Source organism: Nansenia antarctica, assembly GCF_963989245.1.
Source record: "Nansenia antarctica genome assembly, chromosome: 3".
NCBI lineage: Eukaryota > Metazoa > Chordata > Actinopteri > Argentiniformes > Microstomatidae > Nansenia > Nansenia antarctica.
The window spans coordinates 62,292,893-62,312,123 of NC_137688.1; the positions used below are offsets into that span (position 1 = coordinate 62,292,893).

Consider the following 19,231-nt stretch of genomic DNA (forward strand, 5'->3'; position numbering starts at 1 on the left):
CAGAGACATGTAGGCCTAACCAGAGACATGTAGGCCTAACCAGAGACATGTAGGCCTAGCCAGAGACATGTAGGCCTAACCAGAGACATGTAGGCCTAACCAGATACATGTAGGCCTAACCAGAGACATGTAGGCCTAACCAGATACATGTAGGCCTAACCAGAGACATGTAGGCCTAACCAGAGACATGTAGGCCTAACCAGAGACATGTAGGCCTAACCAGATACATGTAGGCCTAACCAGAGACATGTAGGCCTAACCAGAGACATGTAGGCCTAACCAGAGACATGTAGGCCTAACCAGAGACATGTAGGCCTAACCAGAGACATGTAGGCCTAGCCAGATACATGTAGGCCTAACCAAAGATTTAGTGGGAAGTAAAGTGTGTTCATGGCAGCCTAAGATATGCAGTATGAGCCAGATGTGCTGTTAGTCACTGTGTGCTGTGTCCATCTGTAACTTCAATAAAGATCTTTTAGACATTTGGATGTGTTGATCTGTGATTCATGTCTCAGTTTTACATTCCGTGTGTGTGTGTGTGTGTGCATCTGTGTGGTGTGTGTGCATCTGTGTGTGTGTATGTGTTTGTGCATCTGTGTGTGAGCATCTGTGTGGTGTGTGTGCATCTGTGTGGTGTGTGGTGAGTGAGTGTGTGCATCTATGTGGGGTGTGTGTGTGTGTGTGTGTGTGTGTGTGTATGTGTGTGTGTGCATCTGTGTGGGGTGTGTGTGTGTGTGTGTGTGTGCAGACACCTGGCCACTTCATCACAGCTCCATTACAGATGGACCTTCCACTTGCATACATGCAGGCGTTTCCATGGCAACACGCAGGAAAGCAGCTTCTATCTCAGAGCTGCACCAACACAGCCTCTACTGTCCTCCCCTGGGAGGCTAGCGGAGGTAGAAATCAGAGGACGGGCCTCATTGTGAGGGAGGCTGATACCGTTCCTCATTCCTTTCCACGCATTACAATGAGCATTACAGAGCAAAGCGAATTTTATCCTAAACTCCGATTCCAAGTGAAGCAAATGTTCTAGTGAGAACACACCCTTAAATGTGATTATTGATCACTTGATGTGCTCGTCATGTGTAGTGTGTTATTCTGAGCAGATCCACACACAACCACTCACCTCGTCTGACGATGTCCTGCGTTTGCATCTGATCGTCACGTTTCTAAAGTTATAAGAAGTTTAGTTTGGATCTGTTTTTTTGGGAGGAAATTAGTAAAGAAAATCAAAAAACTAAACCGAACGCTCCTGTCTCACCAAGGACACAACACAACACAACCTCCATCAGCTGACAGGCTCGTTGCTATGGCAACCCCCCCCCCCACGCGCTGTGGAAGGAAGGATGACTCTGGTGTTTACGACTGATAACGATGGTGGTAGACGCACACACACACACACGCACACTCACACACACACAGAGGCAGACTCACACACACACACACACACACAGAGACAGACTCACACACACACACACTCACACAGAGACAGAGACACACACACACACACTCACACACAGAGGCAGACTCACACACACACGCACACATGCACACTCACACACAGAGACAGACTCACACACACACACACACACACACAAAGACTCGCACACTCACACACAGAGACAGACTCACACACACACGCACACATGCACTCTCACAGACTCACAGACTCACACTCACACACTCACACAGAGACAGAGACACACACACACACGCACGCACACTCACACACAGAGACAGACTCACACACACACGCACACATGCACTCACACACAGAGACAGACTCGCAGACACACACACACTCACACACTCACACACAGAGACAGACACACACACACTCACACTCACACACACACACACACACACACACACACACACTCCCTCACACACTCACTCACTCACAGAGACACAGACACAGACACAGAAACTCTCCCTCACACACACACACACACACAAGCAGCCCGCAGATCAATACTGTTGATCAGATCAGAGTTCTCCAGGGAGGTCAGGGTAAACCTGCTCATGATCGGACCTATTGATCCATGTTCTGATCAGATCATTGGTCTGTCAGATGACCCACTGATCATTGGTGTCACCGGCCAGAGAGTCCAGGGGTCAAACAGAGGTCAGGTAATCAGGGATGAAGATGCAGGGTGCCAGCTAGCAGCAGGGAGGCTGGGGGAGGTAGAACACCAGGGGAGGCTGGGGGAGGTAGAACACCTGGGGAGGCTGGGGGAGGTAAAACACCAGGGGAGGCTGGGGGAGGTAAAACACCAGGGGAGGCTGGGGGAGGTAGAACACCAGGGTAGAACAGAACACCAGTATTCTAACTCCCCCTAGCCCCCCCCCCCACCACCACCACCCAGTGGTTGTTACTGAGTGTTTCAGAGGGATGTGAGAGCTGCTCTTCCCCGCCCCTTGAGGAAGGTTTCCTGTTACACATCTGTTTCACCGCCCACCTGTGACCACCAGATGGCGCCTTTCATACTTCATTTCACCAAAGTCTCCTTCCTTCCACGGTCCCACCACCACTGATCTCTAGCCCCCCACAGCCCCCCACCACTGATCTCTAGACCCCCACATAGGGAGAGAGGGAGACAGAGAGGGAGACAGAGAGAGGGAGAGAGAGAGAGAGAGAGAGAGGGAGAGAGGGAGAGGGAGAGGGAGAGAGAGAGAGAGAGAGAGAGAGAGAGAGAGAGAGAGAGAGCCCCCCCCCCCCATCACTGGTGACAGGAGACACAGGCGATAAAACACTTGTGGACAGTCTAAATGTCCGTAGCTAAATGGTAATTCTCCTTAGATGATGCAACCTCTGAAAAATCATTCAAATCATTCAAATCATTCAAATCAAGGAATCGTTCCCTAGTCCTCATTCCCAGGTCCCAGACGCTGTTGAAACACACACACACACGCCGACACAACGCAGCTTTCACTCTTTTATTAGAGATATTTATTTTCCATTCTTTTTTGTTTTGTTTTGTTTTTGTAAAAAAAGAAAAAGCAAATTTGGCATCCAGATACATTCACCTGTCACAGTAGGGCGTGGTTGTGTTTGTAGAAGCGCCAGTCGGTTCCAAAACCTCAACGACTTCTCACACAACTGAACATAACTTCTTATTTTTTCCGAAACGATAGCTGCGTGTCTTGGAACCTCGCTTTAGCGGAGTCGTCGTAAATTGTTCTTTTTTTTTCTATACATACAAAAAAGAAAGACAACAACAGAAAGGTAAACAACCTAAAGCCCAGCACCACGTCTGTTCGGCCCCAAAAGTTAAAACCGCCTAGATATAAAAAAAAAAAGAAAAAGAAAAGAAAATAACAGAGACAGGAAAAAAGGGAGACCGTGGCTAGGGGTGCTAGCGTATCCTAGCGCAGACGCAGCGTTTGGTCAATAAGCTTCCAGGACTTTGAAGGAGGAGAAGGGCTTGACGAAGTGGTAGTCCAGGTTCCCGCAGTGGGGGCACTGCTGCACGTTGCTGTACTCGGAGAAGTACTGCATGCCCACACGCACGTCGATCACCGGCTTACCGCAGTGCTTACAGTTCAGACGCGCCTGCAGAGGAAAGACACAGACACAGAGAGAGAGGTTAATATACAGACACAGAGAGGTTATTATATACAGAGACACAGAGAGGTTAATATACAGACACACAGACACACAGAGGGGTTAATACACAGACACAGACACAGAGAGGTTAATATACAGACACAGACGGGTCAATATACAGACACAGACACAGACACAGACACAGAGGGGTCAATATACAGACACAGAGGGTTAATATATAGACACAGAGGGTTAATATACAGACACAGAGGGTTAATATACAGACACAGAGGGGTTAATATACAGACAAAGACACAGAGGGGTTAATATACAGACACAGAGAGGTTATTATATACAGAGACACAGAGGGGTTAATATACAGACACACAGAGGGGTTAATACACAGACACAGACACAGAGAGGTTAATACACAGACACAGAGGGGTTAATATACAGACACAGACACAGAGGGGTCAATATACAGACACAGAGGGGTTAATATACAGACACAGAGGGGTTAATATACAGACACATACACAGAGGGGTCAATATACAGACACAGAGGGGTTAATATACAGACATAGAGGGGTTAATATACAGACACAGAGAGGTTAATATACAGACACAGAGAGGGGTTAATATACCTACAGACACAAACACAGATGGGTTAATATACAGACACAGACACAGAGGGGTTAATATACAGACACAGAGGGGTTAATATACAGAGACAGAGTGGTTAATATACAGACACAGAGGGGTTAATATACAGACACAGACACACAGATGTTAATACACTTTGTCAAGCTGCCCTCGAACAGGAGGTACAGGACCCCGGCCGCTAAGACAAACAGACTGAAGGACTGCTTCTACCACAGGGCCGTCAAGGCCCTGAACACAGAAAAGGCTGGGCCCAGGACAGTCCGGACGGATTGTATGGCAGCTAGTGCTGAGGCACAAACATGTACATTTTCAAGCCTGCAAACTGTGACACTTTAAAATAATGTGAAAAAATACTCTTTGTGCAATATGACAACCCTAGTTGACTATCTGTGCAGTATAGTACAGTGGATTGTGTACATAGCCTTTATTGATGTAAACCAGCTCCTTACCTTCTTGTGATTTTATGCATCTATGCTTTTTTTCTAAAATGTGTTTTCTTTTTCCTTTCCTAACACCAGGGGAGCCACCCCTCCTAAATTTCATTGTTTGGTACCTGTACTGTAGCAATGACAAATAAAGTCCATTCCATACAGACACAGAGGGTTAATATTCAGACACAGATGTGAATCTACAGACACAGATGTGAATCTACAGGGCTCTCTGACATTCATGTACACAGTATTCACACAATAACAAAACAACACAGTTCAAAACAGAATTCAATAAAAAACGCAATATATATATCAGGAGAAACAATCACATCTTTTACCAAAGAGGTCCTCGATTAACACCCTAAACTGCCGAGGCAGCACCAAAACATCCAACTGAATTATTTTCTGTAGATTGTTCCAGTAGGAGAACCAGCCAAGAGTCAACCAACTGAGGACGGGTTATGGTCATTTATGTGGATGTTGGTGAGGCGGGAGTTTACGCAGTAGGGCTTTATAGATCAACACGGAGGAATGAAGAGATATTCCAATACTGTATTTCCTGCCGTTGATATTATATCCGTGTTACTTTGAGACACCAGCGTCACTTTTTAGTCTTCAGCTTTCCACCCAGCAATGATGATCATCTGATTTTAGCCCGTAGTCTAGAAAGTTTGGCATTTTCGTAATTATTGATCACACAGTTGGATGAACGGCTCTGTCTACTCTTCACAACGTTTCGAACCATTTATTTAAAGGGTTCCCACACCTTCTGAAACATCAAATTCAAGCACCTTTCAAGGACTTTCAAGCCTCAATTCCCTCAAATTCAAGGACCCAACAAGGCATAGTTTGAGACAGATCGAGATGAGAATTTATATAATAGGAACTATCCACTCACAGACAACAATTAAAAAGAGAGGCTTGAATGTGTGAACCCTAGATGGTCTCTTGCCTTCTCTACCACAGCACAGCAAAGCAATATATTGTGAAATATGTGTAAAGTTAAGCAATACAGAGACTTGTTTACTAGTTGACGAGCTAAGTAATATACAGTATATATACAGTATATATATATATTCCTAAATTTCGTTGTTTAGTACCTGTACTGTAGCAATGACAATAAAGACCATTCATTCATTCATTCATATATACATCTTTTTTTTAGAGAGAGAGAGAGGGGAATTCAAGCACTTTCAATGACCCATGTCTATTTTCAAAAACTTTTAAGACCTTGATTTTTTTTTCTCAAATTCACAAACTTTCAAGGATTTCAAGGACCCGTGGGAAACCTGTGTTTAATATTTGATCATAGCTCAGGGTCAGAGAACAGCACACCCGCTGCACACTCGCTGGTTTACTCACAAAAACCACAAAAAATACTTATATAGCGCTTTTCTAGACACTCAAAGACGCTTTACAAACTGAAAAGATTGAGTAGTAAAATAAAATAAACAAAAATAAATACCGTATTTTCCGGACTATAAGTCGCACCCGAGTATAAGTCGCAGCAGGCCAAAAATGGGTCACGAAGAGGAAAAAACCACATATAAGTCGCACTGGACTATAAGTCGCATGGTTCAAGGGAACGGGCTTGGCGGAATCAGCGGGGAAAGAAGACCCTGTTGAGCTTGACTCTAGTCTGGCACTGTGAAGAGACATGAGAGGATTTGTAAGCCCAGGAAGGACATAATTCACGTTAAAACTTCTTCTGAAAGGTTAGAAATACTTAAATTATCGAGTGTATAGCCAGGGCTAGCTAGCGCGTTGCTAACGAAGGTTAGCAAAATGGCGTCGCGGGAGCAAGCAAACAGGATGGAACAGCCTCTGAAAGGTAATAAATGACTTTAATATCGTGTATAACGTTCATAATAGCGTGTATAACGTTCATAATATAGTGCTTAATGTCCACATTGTCGAGTGTAATGACTATTTATCGTGTATAAGGCCATGACAAAGATAGCTTGGTGAAAAACGGAAGTAGTTAGGATGAAGGGCGGCCTACAAACAATGCAACATTGAACAGCCTCTGAAAGGTAATAAATGACTTTAATATCGTGTATAACGTTCATAATATCGTGTATAAGGTCCATAATATCATGTTTAATGTCCACATTGTCGTGTTTAATGTCCACATTGTCGAGTATAATGGCTATTCTATCGCGTATGTGGCGCTAGCGGAGTAGCAAAATAGCCTCGCGGGGGTAACTTAGCAACATAGAACAGTCTCTGGAAGGAATAAATGACTTTAATATCGTTTATAACGTCCATAACATTGTGTATAAGGTCCATAACATCATGTTTAATGTCCACATTGTCGTGTTTAATGTCCACATTGTCAAGTATAATGGCTATTCTATCGTGTATGAGGCGCTAGCGGAAGTTACTCCTTGGTTCATGTCAGTCAGAGATTACCGTATGTCAGTTCATGTCAGTCAGAGATTATGAATTATTGATATATAAGTCGCAGGACCAGCCAAAGTATGAAAAAAACCGCGACTTATAGTCCGGAAAATACGGTAAATAAAAGAAAGTAAATGGGGGGGAAAAAAGGGGTCCAAAAAAGAAATAAAAAGGGGTCAAATTAATTTTTAGATTACTAAATCTAAATCGAAGTGTCTTTATAGGACAATCTACTCTGTATACTGCAAGTATATCTAGATTTCGGGCGGAGAAGCGGCGAACAAGCAACGCCAGCGGCCTCTCTCGACCGGCATTTGGTGATCACTATCTGCTGTGATAAAGCGAAGGGCGGTATGGTAGGTGGTTTATGAGTTGTGGCTAGGGTTAGGTAGATGACATCACCATAATCAAGCACTGGCACGAAGGTTGATTACACAATCTGCTGTCTGCTGTTCAGGGAAAGGCTAGATCAATTCCTATAAAAGAAGCCCACCTTAAATATGAGCTTTTTAAACAAGTTTTCTGGATGTCTTTGTCAAACCAAATGTCCAGGTATTTATACATCTCCTACATGTTTCTGTGATTTTCTGTGGTAAATAACAGATTTTGTCTTTCCAGCGTTAAGCACCAACCTCAGCCCAACAAACGCTCTCTGCAAGACAGCGAATGCAGACTGGAACTCAGAAAGAACCTCTCTAAACCTGAACTGAGCTGAGCTGAGCTGGGCTGGGCTGGGCTGAGCTGAGCTGAGCTGAGCTGGGCTGGGCTGGGCTGGGCTGGGCTGGGGTGACATTGCTCCACATCCACCACAGATGCTGAAACAGAGCTGGAGATGATGTGAACCAGCAGTGTGACCTTTAGCCCGGTCTCTCCGGGGTCAACGTGGGAGAGCAGCTGTGATGTCACTTCCTCCAGAGGAAGAGTTCGATACTACCGTCTGCCAAGGAAGCAAAACCTGACACAGGCTATACAGGGGAGGCTGGGGGAGGTAGAACACCAGGGGAGGCTGGGGGAGGTAGAACACCAGGGGAGGCTGGGGGAGGTAGAACACCAGGGGAGGCTAGTGGAAGTAGAGCACCAGGGGAGGCTGGGGGAGGTAGAACACCAGGGGAGGCTGGGGGAGGTAGAACACCAGGGGAGGCTGGGGGAGGTAGAACCAGTGTGACCAGGTGCAGTGTGACCAGGTGCAGTGTGACCAGGTGCAGTGTGACCAGGTGTAGAGTGACCAAGTGTAGAGTGACCAGGTGTAGAGTGACCAGGTGTGGTGCGGGGGCTCACCTGACAGCAGGGGGATGCGGCCAGGATGTCGTAGGTGTACATGGTGCCTAGCTGATGCCAGCTGCCGTCCCAGCGACTCTTACACTTGATGCACACGATCTTGTGGACGCCCTCCAGACAGTCAACACACACGGCGTAGAGGTGCATCAGACGCCCTGCAGGCACACACACACACACACACACACAGAGACAATGTTCATTTACATATCATATAGACAATCATAAAGCAGTCTTTCTAACGGTCCTGGGTTATGGAGATGCGGTTCATAGAGTTGCTGCTCCCTCGACTCTTAAACCTTTGGATTCTGTCTCATCATGCTGCTCTTAGATGCATCACTGGTGACATATATGATACGCACCACTGCAGCTTATATGATAAAGTGGGTTGGTCTTCTCTGGCAGAGAGGCGGAATAAACATTGGTATCTGTTTATCTTTAAGGCCATTACCGGAAAGTTACCTCCTTATCTCACATCATTACTTGATTGGAACTATGGACCCTATTTGACACACTCAAATGACTGGCTTACACTAGGGCAGCGATTCCCAACCTATGGGCCAAATCATGGGAAAAATATTTTTTTATAATATTATTTTTTTTGGGGTCACATGGTACAAAAAAAATATTTGATGTGTGAATCCGTTCCCTCGATTTAGTAAATCTGTTCCCTCAGTTTAGTAATCTGTTCCCTCAGTTTAGTAATCCGTTCCCTGGGTTTAGTAATTCGTTAGGGTTAGGGTTAGGCCCTACGAGCCAGAACGATCACAAGGATTCTAACCCTAACCATAACCCTAACCCTAATCCTTGCGATCGTTCTGGCTTGTAGGGCCTAACCCTAACCCTAACCCTAACCCTAACGATAACGATATTTCCGGTTCCGGTTGTCGCGCTCATGATGCTGCGCCTGCGACACGAATCTATCAGCATAAGTCAAATACATGCTCACATCCAGTCATCCGCTCACTGCTCTCCATCAAAAATCTCTCCTCGACGAAAACAACGCGAAGTGCTCAAAATGCTTAAAATCATTCGCGTGTAAAGCAGGCAACACATCTAACTTGATGAAACACCTGGCAACGCACGGGATAAAGTCATAGTAGACCGTGGAACTTTCCGAACTGTGTCAGCAGCGTAGATGGAAAACACGTGAACATCAAGGCACCGCAGCACGCCGGCAGCGACTACTTCAACTACAAGGGTACCCACTCCATTGTCCTGATGGCTACCTGCGACGCCAGATATCGGTTTACCATGGTGGATGTCGGGGGATACGGACGGGAAAGTGACGGAGGCATCTTCAGGGAGAGCAGATTCGGTTCTATGCTACTAGTCATAGACTAGTCATAGTCAAGAGAGGTGTCGTATTTTGCCAGAGAAGGCAAATATGCTGATCTTTTTGCAAAATAATTGCTGAGGTGGGAGTTTTATTTTTATTTATTTTTATTTGAGTGTATATTTAACTGTAATATTATATATTTGTATATTGTGCCTCAGTCAGCAGGAGTTTTATTTTCATTTATTTTAATTTGAGTGTATATTTAACTAATATATATTGTGCCTCAGGAATAAAAAAGTGAAATGCTGTTTAATGTTGTCGACCGTGTTATTATTATATATATATATGTCATTTAAAAAAATCTAAAGTACCGAATTAAGTACCGTTTTGGTACCGGTACCGTTTTTAAAGTATCGGTTAGGTACCGGTACCGGATAAAAGCCAAACGATACCCAACCCTACACACAATAGACCTCTTTAATAGCGGTCCTTAACCCACCCCGACCGACAGTATGAAACACAGGTTCATGAACGGCCTGTTGTCATTGTGATTGGTTCATTCAGTGTCGTTGTGATTGGTGCATTGTTAGGGCTTTCACACCGGCAGTTCCGAACGCCGGTTCGCGTTCGCGTTCGGAAACCTCCGAACGTTGGCGCTGTCTGGCGAACGATACACTGGTATGAACGCGGGCTCGTTCGCCAGACAGCGCCAACGTTCGGAGGTTTCCGAACGCGAACGCGAACCGGCGTTCGGAATTGCCGGTGTGAAAGCCCTATCAGTGTTGCTACAAGGGCTTGTAGAGCATTCACTTCATTAATTGATTCACTTCACAGTTTTAATTCATTTAAATTCATACTTACACAGTGAGCAGCTGCTAACAAGCTGCTTATGTAAAGAATCTACCCCATAGGCAGTGTTCGGAATAGCATACTACCGTATTTTCCGGACTATAAAGCCCAATGCACACGGCGTGCGATTTTGTCGCACGACAACATTCGATTCTCAATTCACACCACCGAAATGTGTGGGTGTGAATGGAGAATCGAATGTTGTCGTGCGACAATATCGCATCGCAATGCACACGACAAAATCGCACGCCGTGTGCATTGGCCTTTAGTCACACTTTTTTTCATAGTTTGGCTGGTCCTGCGACTTATAGTCAGGTGCGACTTATATATCTTATATATCAAATTCACTTATACATCATATTCATATTCATATATCATATTCAGTGATGTGGAATGAGATCGGGAGCTTGGTGAACTTGCTCACCGGTAACTTGCTTGTTGGACTCGCTGGCTTGTTATGTTAATTTAGCCTATTAAGCATCCCAGATATGTGTGGTGGCCTGGGAAAACCGGTCGGATGTCGCTGGCGTTCGTTTGTGGCAAAGAGCAAAAATAGATGGAAATGTCCTATTTCGGCGATTTTGATATTATGTGGTATTCTAGTACTTTGAACTCCATACTACATTATGGTGAATAAACATTTTAAGAAAACAAAAGAGAAAGTACTTATTTTTATGTTTTTGTGGTGGGTAGTTTGCTAGCGAAACAACGTCACGTTGAACGTGTCTCATTCTCAGTTAAGCAACGCACGCACACATGAGCGAAAGGAGAGACGATACTTCCACCTGTGTTATTGCCAGTTTACTGATGCTCACAATAAGCATAAAGTAATAAAATCTTAACTAGAAGACACACAAATGGATCTGTCCCTCGCATACCGACGAGGCGAGCAGACTAAAGGCCGGTTTAAAGTTCTGCGTAAAGTCGACGCCGTAGCCTTGCGTAGTCCCGCGTGGGCCCGCCTTGCCTACGGAGAGGGTTAACGTGCACATCTCCAAAATGTTAAGAACGCGTTCAGCGTGGTCAGTTTCTACGCAACCGTAAGCTCTGTGATTGGTCCGCTTGGTAGCACATGATTCAGACAAGATTCCGACTCTCTCGTCGCCCAAAATGCGGAAGTCATGACAGAAATGTCATTCACTTTTTCTGTAATTACTTATTAATAAAGATTTGAAAAATTATGATAACCATCGTATTATCTTAGTTTAATGTCATTTCAATGTATCATAGAACTATGTATTTACAACAAGCATAACAACAAAAAGATCGCTATTATGCCGCTTTGAGCTTTGAGCTCCGTTGCGTTCCTAACCGGAAGAGGCACAGCACAGGCATAGAAAACACACTGCCACCTAGCGATGTGACGGTGTAATTGCAGCGCGGCCTACGCAGAAGTGTAAAGTGCGAGAGCCCTTACGTAGGGAACGTAAGCAACGCACGTAAATTCGACGCAGAACTTTAAACCGGCCTTAACACCGCATCACAAGCAGACAAACGAGACCGGACGATCTGCATAGGCTCCTCCCCCGACGCGGAGGAGAAAGGGGTCGGGGGCAGCATGTGGGCAGCATTTCTCACCTTTCACTTTTTTTGACATGATACATTACAATGCTCATAACTTTTTAAAATAAAGGGCTATCTCAGTCATTCAACCAGTTATGAATAGCTGAGAACTTCTAATTTATGGAAATATTAAAAAATGTCAAAATGCCACCATGTGAAGGGTTTTCCCAGGCCACCACACATATGTTCTTTATGCTATTGTGTAGCTGAATAACTGTTAATTTGTTACGTTAACATACCGGACACCTATTCAGCCTGTTGTTCTGTGTGCTATTGTGTAGTTGAATTGCCTTTCCAGATTAAATGTCTGTTCTTGGTCTTGGATTTTGTGAAATCAATTTCTAAATAAATGCGACTTACTATATACATTTTTTTCCTCTTCATGACGCATTTTTTGACTGATGCAATTTATACTCCGGAGCGAATTATAGTCCGGAAAATACGGTATTCATACTAGGTATGACATAGATTTTGAGTATGCAGTGCGTTCACACTGCATAATATGTGAAGTTTGAGTATGCGAGAAATGTAGTATGTATACTAGATTAGCCAGAATGTATGAGTATGCGAGGTGAGGATACTATTCTTACTCAACTTCCCCAAAATGCATTGCACGTCTCTTCAGTCTCGTCAAACTGCGTCATACAAACTCGTCATACAGCTGTTGTTTACATGGTCCGAGAGCCTGGAGACCGAAAACTAAAAGATGTTTGTACAGATTTGAGTGTGCGGATGCTGTTTTTTTGCTCTCTATTTGATACTCTTCAGCTGCAGCACCCCAGCTAAGTCTGATCACGGATGAGCCGTGGTATTTTCACTATATTGGGAAATACATGGTGAAATGCATTCTTAGATGTCTTTGTCGTCATGATTGCGAAGAAAAGCATTAAAAAAGTTTCGCATTTCTGTCTAAACCAAACTTTTGCACCACAAGGCCTTTTCCCTTGTTTTATTATTTTCGAAACTGTAAAAAGTTACAAATTTAAAAAAACGAATCTTTTATTCACCTACCTTGCAGGTGGCAGGGCACGTCGTAGTCGATCTCGTCGTGCCGCGCGGGGCTGAGGAACAGCGTCCCGTCCACCAGGGGGAAGTGTTGGAACACGGGCAGCTGGCGGCGGCACAGCGAGCACTTCACCACGTTCCTGTGGCTGGCGCTGAGCGCCGCCAGGATGAACCGCCGTAGCTCCTCCCCCTGGCCCGCCTGGGCGTCGTCCTCCATGCGCACGTGGTAGGTGTTGAGCTTATGGCGCGGGACGTGAGCCAGCAGCTCCGTTAGGTCCAGCCTGCGCAGGAACTGCACGGGGTTGTTGTTGCCGCTGCTGCTGTTGTTGTTGTTGTCGCCCCCCCCCGGGGTGAGGCGGGGGAGGAGGGGGAGGCCGGAGGACGCGTGGTGGTGGTGGGGGTGGTGGTGGTCCCCAAGGTGGGGGGAGGGGAGGGGCCCGGCCCCGCCGCCCCCGCCCCCGCGTACCAGCATGCCGCTGGCCAGCAGCTGTTTCCTGTGGCTCTCCATGTGCACGGCGCTCTTCAGGAACTCCCCCAGGTGGCGTGAGCTTCGCGGGGCGATGCCCCCCCCTCCTCCACCTCCTCCTCCTCCTCCTCCCGCCCCCCCTCCTCCCCCTCCTACGAAGGCCGGGGGGGAGAAGAAGGAGAAGCCCGAGGGGGGGGACAGGCCGGGGGGGGAGTCGCAGGGCGAGCGGGGGGGGCCCAGGGAGCCACAGAACAGGCCCCCTCCCGGGTGGACCCCCCCCCTCTCCTGAGAGTTCTGCCGGTCCACCGACGGCCTCCGCGGCAGGAGCCCCAACTTCCCTCCAACTGCCCCCGGCACCGCCGGAATCTTCCCCCTCTTCAGCAGCTCCTCCGCGGGGTCCACCCCCCCGCAGGCCCCGGCCCCCACCCCCGCCAACCCCCCCAGCCCCCCGCCTCCACCCCCCAGCCCCGCCGCCGCGCCACACCCGGACCCGGACCGCCCCCCTCCTAACCCCTTCTCGGCGAAAACCTTCTTCTTGCGGTCGTCGTGGGCGCGGCGGACCTGGTACCAGTCCGTGTCCTTCTTCAGGTGGCCCTGGCCGCAGCGGCAGCTGCAGAAGCGGAAGGCCAGGTCGTAGCCCTTCTTGGTCCACATGTTCTGCCGGCACTGCTTCTCGTTCCAGCTGCGCGCGCGGCCGATGCAGTTGAACTGCACCAGTATGCTGCTCTCCCACTCGTAGAAGCACTGCAGGTGCATCCAGTTGCCGTAGGGACACACCTCGCTGTTGCACAGGACGCGCTGGTAGTCATCCTTGTCCAGGTGGATGGGCCGCGCCAGGCTGCACACCAGGGGGGTCGCGCAGGGGGCTTCTGGAGGGGTCAGAGGTCACAGACACAGAGAGTCAGTCAGGGATGACAGGCAGGAAGTGATGATGAAACGTCATAATGATGAAAAGTTTGAAGCAGAGATTTTTAACCTTTATTTGACTTTGACTCATTTAATTGTCAATAATACTGTATTGGTTTTGTTATGTGTTTTGCTGTTTGTTTTTAGTTTCTTTCTTTTTTTCTTTCCTTCTTCTCCTTGTCTGTTGTCATTGTGGGGGGGGGGGGGTGGGACAGGAGGATGGGTGGGGGGGGGGGAAATAAAAGAAAATGGTGAATGCAAATCGGCTAATGTTAAACTCTGTGCTCCACTCTTGCTTCTCATCAAATAAAAAAATAATAAAATAAAATAAAAAAAGTTCAATATGCTTCCATAGATGATGTGTTTGTAGAGAAACGGGTACAAGAGGAGTACAAACAGAGGAGGAAACAAGTGTTTAATTTGTGATCGACAGGACAGATTAAGAGAGTCATTTATACGCCATAATGATTACTTCATTATTGGGACATAATGTTGTGACGATCCCCGTATCGATCTATAGTGGCCGCTGTTTCCATTGTTGTCCTGTGTGGTCGACTCTCTTGTGTTTCCAGATAAGCCATCAGGTGTGTGTGATTATCCTAATTATCATGGGGACCATAGGAGTTGTGCAGTGTCATGGATACGGCCACTTCCTCGATGACCAGCAGTCATTTAGTTTTCTTGTTAATTTTCCATTCAACATTTCTATTAATTCATTATCTTCTTTATTAAATATATTATTATTGTTGTTAACCATGTGTGGTCTCCCTTTTTGTTACCTTGTCAAGAGCCAGGCAAGCGTAAAACAAATTGGGGGCTCATGTGTGGTCTCCCTATTTGTTACGCTTGCCTGGCTCTTATATTTAATAAAGAAGATAATGAATTAATAGAAATGTTGAATGGAAAATTAACAACAAAATGGTAACACAACAAAATGGCTGCTGGTCAACAAGGAAGAGGCCTTGTCCATGACACTGCACAACTCTTATGGTCCCCATAATCACACACACCTGATAGCTAATCTGGAAACACAAGAGAGTAGACCACACAGGACAACAATGGAAACAGCGGCGACTATAGATCGATACGGGGATCGTCACAATGTTGACAATATCTAACACTCTGAGTGAACCAATGACATACAATAAAGAAGAACTTAACCACAGTGTCCATGAAGATATTTGTTCCTCCTAGACTAGACCCTGTAAGACCCTAGACTAGACCCTGTAAGACCCTAGACTGCACAAAAACTTGAAAATGAAACCGGTTGTAACGTTATCATGTTATCCATTGTTACTTCCGTAAACAGTGCGCTGCGCGTGACATCCTGACGTCATTGTTATTGTCCTTCTGCACATGCGGGTCTGTTCAGGGCCGTGGAATGTTCACACTGGAGTCAATGTAGGTCAAATATAGGTCACATTTTAAAAGTAATGTGAACTGCCAAACAAAAAAATCGGATCTGTGTAAAAAATCAGAATTGAGCATCAAGACCTGCCGTGTGAACGAAGCCCTAGACGAGACCCTGGCCAGGGTATTTGTGGAGGCTGTATCAGGGTATCTGTGCAGCCCCATCCTGTCGTGCCACTTGATGCCTCGTGGATTTCAGTGAATCACTTCTGTTCCCTTTCTGGTTATTGTGGGCGAACGGCCTACACGCTTTTTATAGCAGCACTTGTACTATACCTCTGTGTACGTGTGTGTGTGTGTGTGTGTGTGTGTGTGTGTGTGTCCTATTGAACCAACTGTACATGAGCATTCGTTTGTCGCTTCATCCGCCTCGGGGCAGATTCATACAGAGTGGGGATCAGATGAAGTTGATCCACCTGAGAGTGCAGACGAGCACAGAGGCGTCAGAGTGAGTCGCCCCTGAGCAAAGCCACAGAGGTGTCAGAGTGTCTGAGCAAGACCTCAGAGGTGTCAGTGTGTCTGAGCAAGACCTCAGAGGTGTCAGTGTGTCTGAGCAAGACCTCAGAGGTGTCAGAGTGTCTGAGCAAGACCTCAGAGGTGTCAGTGTGTCTGAGCAAGACCTCAGAGGTGTCAGTGTGTCTGAGCAAGGCCTCAGAGGTGTCCGAGTGTCTGAGCAAGACCTCAGAGGTGTCAGGGTGAGTCGCCCCTGACCAAAGCCACAGCCATGCTGTACTCTGCTGTTCGCATCATTAGATGAAAACGCTGTGCGTCGACGTCTGCAGTGCATGTCAACAAACACGATCGGGGCACATTACCTCGATAACGACCTAAAACAACGTCCTCAAACAATGTAAACAAACGTGGCTGATGGCTGCAGAGGGCAGAACGTCTGGTACTACATTAGGTCTGGTACAGTAGGTCTGATACTACAGTAGGTCTGGTACTACAGTAGGTCTGGTACTACAGTAGGTCTGGTAAAGTAGGTCTAATACTACAGTAGGTCTGGTACAGTAGGTCTGGTACAGTAGGTCTGGTACTACAGTAGGTCTGGTACTACAGTAGGTCTGATACTACAGTAGGTCTGGTACTACAGTAGGTCTGGTACTACAGTAGGTCTGGTACTACAGTAGGTCTGGTACAGTAGGTCTAGTACTACAGTAGGTCTGGTACTACAGTAGGTCTGGTACTACAGTAGGTCTGGTAAAGTAGGTCTGGTACTACAGTAGGTCTGGTACTACAGTAGGTCTGGTACTACAGTAGGTCTGATACTACAGTAGGTCTGGTACTACAGTAGGTCTGGTACAGTAGGTCTGGTACTACAGTAGGTCTGATACTACAGTAGGTCTGGTACTACAGTAGGTCTGGTACTACAGTAGGTCTGGTACAGTAGGTCTGGTACAGTAGGTCTGGTACTACAGTAGGTCTGGTACTACAGTAGGTCTGGTACAGTAGGTCTGGTACTACAGTAGGTCTGGTACTACAGTAGGTCTGGTAAAGTAGGTCTGGTACTACAGTAGGTCTGGTACTACAGTAGGTCTGGTACAGTAGGTCTGGTACAGTAGGTCTGGTACTACAGTAGGTCTGGTACTACAGTAGGTCTGGTACAGTAGGTCTGGTACTACAGTAGGTCTGGTACTACAGTAGGTCTGGTACTACAGTAGGTCTGGTACAGTAGGTCTGGTACAGTAGGTCTGGTACAGTAGGTCTGGTACTACAGTAGGTCTGGTACAGTAGGTCTGGTACTACAGTAGGTCTGGTACAGTAGGTCTGGTACTACAGTAGGTCTGGTACTACAGTAGGTCTGATACTACAGTAGGTCTGGTACTACAGTAGGTCTGGTACTACAGTAGGTCTGGTACTACAGTAGGTCTGATACTACAGTAGGTCTGGTACTACAGTAGGTCTGGTACAGTAGGTCTGGTACAGTAGGTCTGGTAATACAGTAGGTCTGGTACTACAGTAGGTCTGGTACAGTAGGTCTGGTACTACAGTAGGTCTGGTACAGTAGGTCTGGTACAGTAGGTCTGGTACTACAGTAGGTCTGGTACAGTAGGTCTGGTACTACAGTAGGTCTGGTACAGTAGGTCTGGTACTACAGTAGGTCTGGTACTCCAGTAGGTCTGGTACAGTAGGTCTGGTACTACAGTAGTATGTGGACAGTCTCACCGCTGGCTGTGTGCTGGCTGGGTGGTGCGGCCGTGGCCCCCAGGAGAGCTGCTGCAGTTCCCCCGGCCGCTCCTCCTCCTCCTCCTCCTCCTCCTCCTGCCGCTCCTCCCGTCGCTCCCACGGCCGCAGCCACGGCTCCGTTTTCCTGTTCATCTCCACTGCTGTTGGTACGTTTGTTGTTCCTCTTCCCCTTGTTGCTTTTCTGGTTGGGCATTGTGCTGCTGGTGTCAACACATCCTCCTCCTCCTCTTCCTCCTACCGACGCACGTCGTCAGACAGACCAGACTACTGCAGAGTCCATTTTAAAACCCAGCTCCGCAGACACAGCACAGAGAAGTGCAATGCTTTCCGCAGTGTTCTTTCTTTGATCTCTGTGATGTACGCTGCTATCTTTATTGCATTCGTCCTGCTGTCTCTCTCTCACACACACACAGCTATCCTCGATGTCTGCAGTTGTGACAGCAGAGGGAAGGTAAGCTGTGAAGAAGGCAAAGAAGGCGTGTCCGCGTCTTGTTTTGATTCCTGCTCTGAATGTAGATCGGTCAGGCCCCGCCCCCCGTGCCCCATAGCGGTATGTTAGGGTACAGCAGGCTGCGGGAGAGGAGAGGGAGTCCCGGTACAGCAGGCTGCCTCGGGAGGGGAGAGGGAGTCCCGGTACAGCCGGCTGGGGCAGAGAGAGGGGAAATCCAACACGAGTCGGATCCCTGTACCATTGGCCCGGCCGGGTTATCTGAGGCCAATATGGCACCGATCGCACTGACACCGTCCTTAAACCTGTATTACATCATCAACACGAGACGGACGCCTTGTTTTGACTTGACTGAGACCGCAGTGATGCACCCATTAGTCAGCAAGGGCAGTCTACTTTACTCGACACTTACTAAACATCAACTGTAGACATTTCCAGGTGTCATTTATTCTTCGACAGTACAGAGAGGACAGTGGTTTTGCCAGGGGCGCCGCTAGAGATTCTGGGCCCCATGACAGAATATCATTCATCACCTATCAACCTAGACAACAGGCACGTGCCGTGAGCTTTTAGATTGGGTATGCATAAGATATAGAAATACACATAATTACACATACACGCACACATATCAGTGAACACAGTTTCAAGGAAATGCAATTTTGATGCCCTAGAACCCGCTAATAAACTGTAGGGTCACTTTGTGATCAGATTACAAAAAAAAAAAAACACAGTTGCCAGTTTCGACTATATCAGGGGTGCTCATTGTTCAATCTTTTTTGAACCAAGGTCTTTTCAAGTA

General features: G+C 46.9%; 1 protein-coding gene across 1 annotated transcript; it reads right to left on the minus strand.

Annotated features, from left to right (window-relative positions):
* Nucleotides 1–3,391: 3,391 nt before the first annotated feature.
* On the minus strand, nt 3,392–18,177 carry heca (hdc homolog, cell cycle regulator; the record flags this gene model as incomplete). Its single annotated transcript, XM_080525696.1, has 4 exons — nt 3,392–3,556; nt 8,323–8,477; nt 13,022–14,350; nt 17,964–18,177. 4 exons carry the CDS (start codon nt 18,175–18,177, stop codon nt 3,392–3,394), a joined length of 1,863 nt encoding a protein of 620 aa, XP_080381822.1.
* Between the last annotated feature and the right edge of the window lie 1,054 nt (nt 18,178–19,231).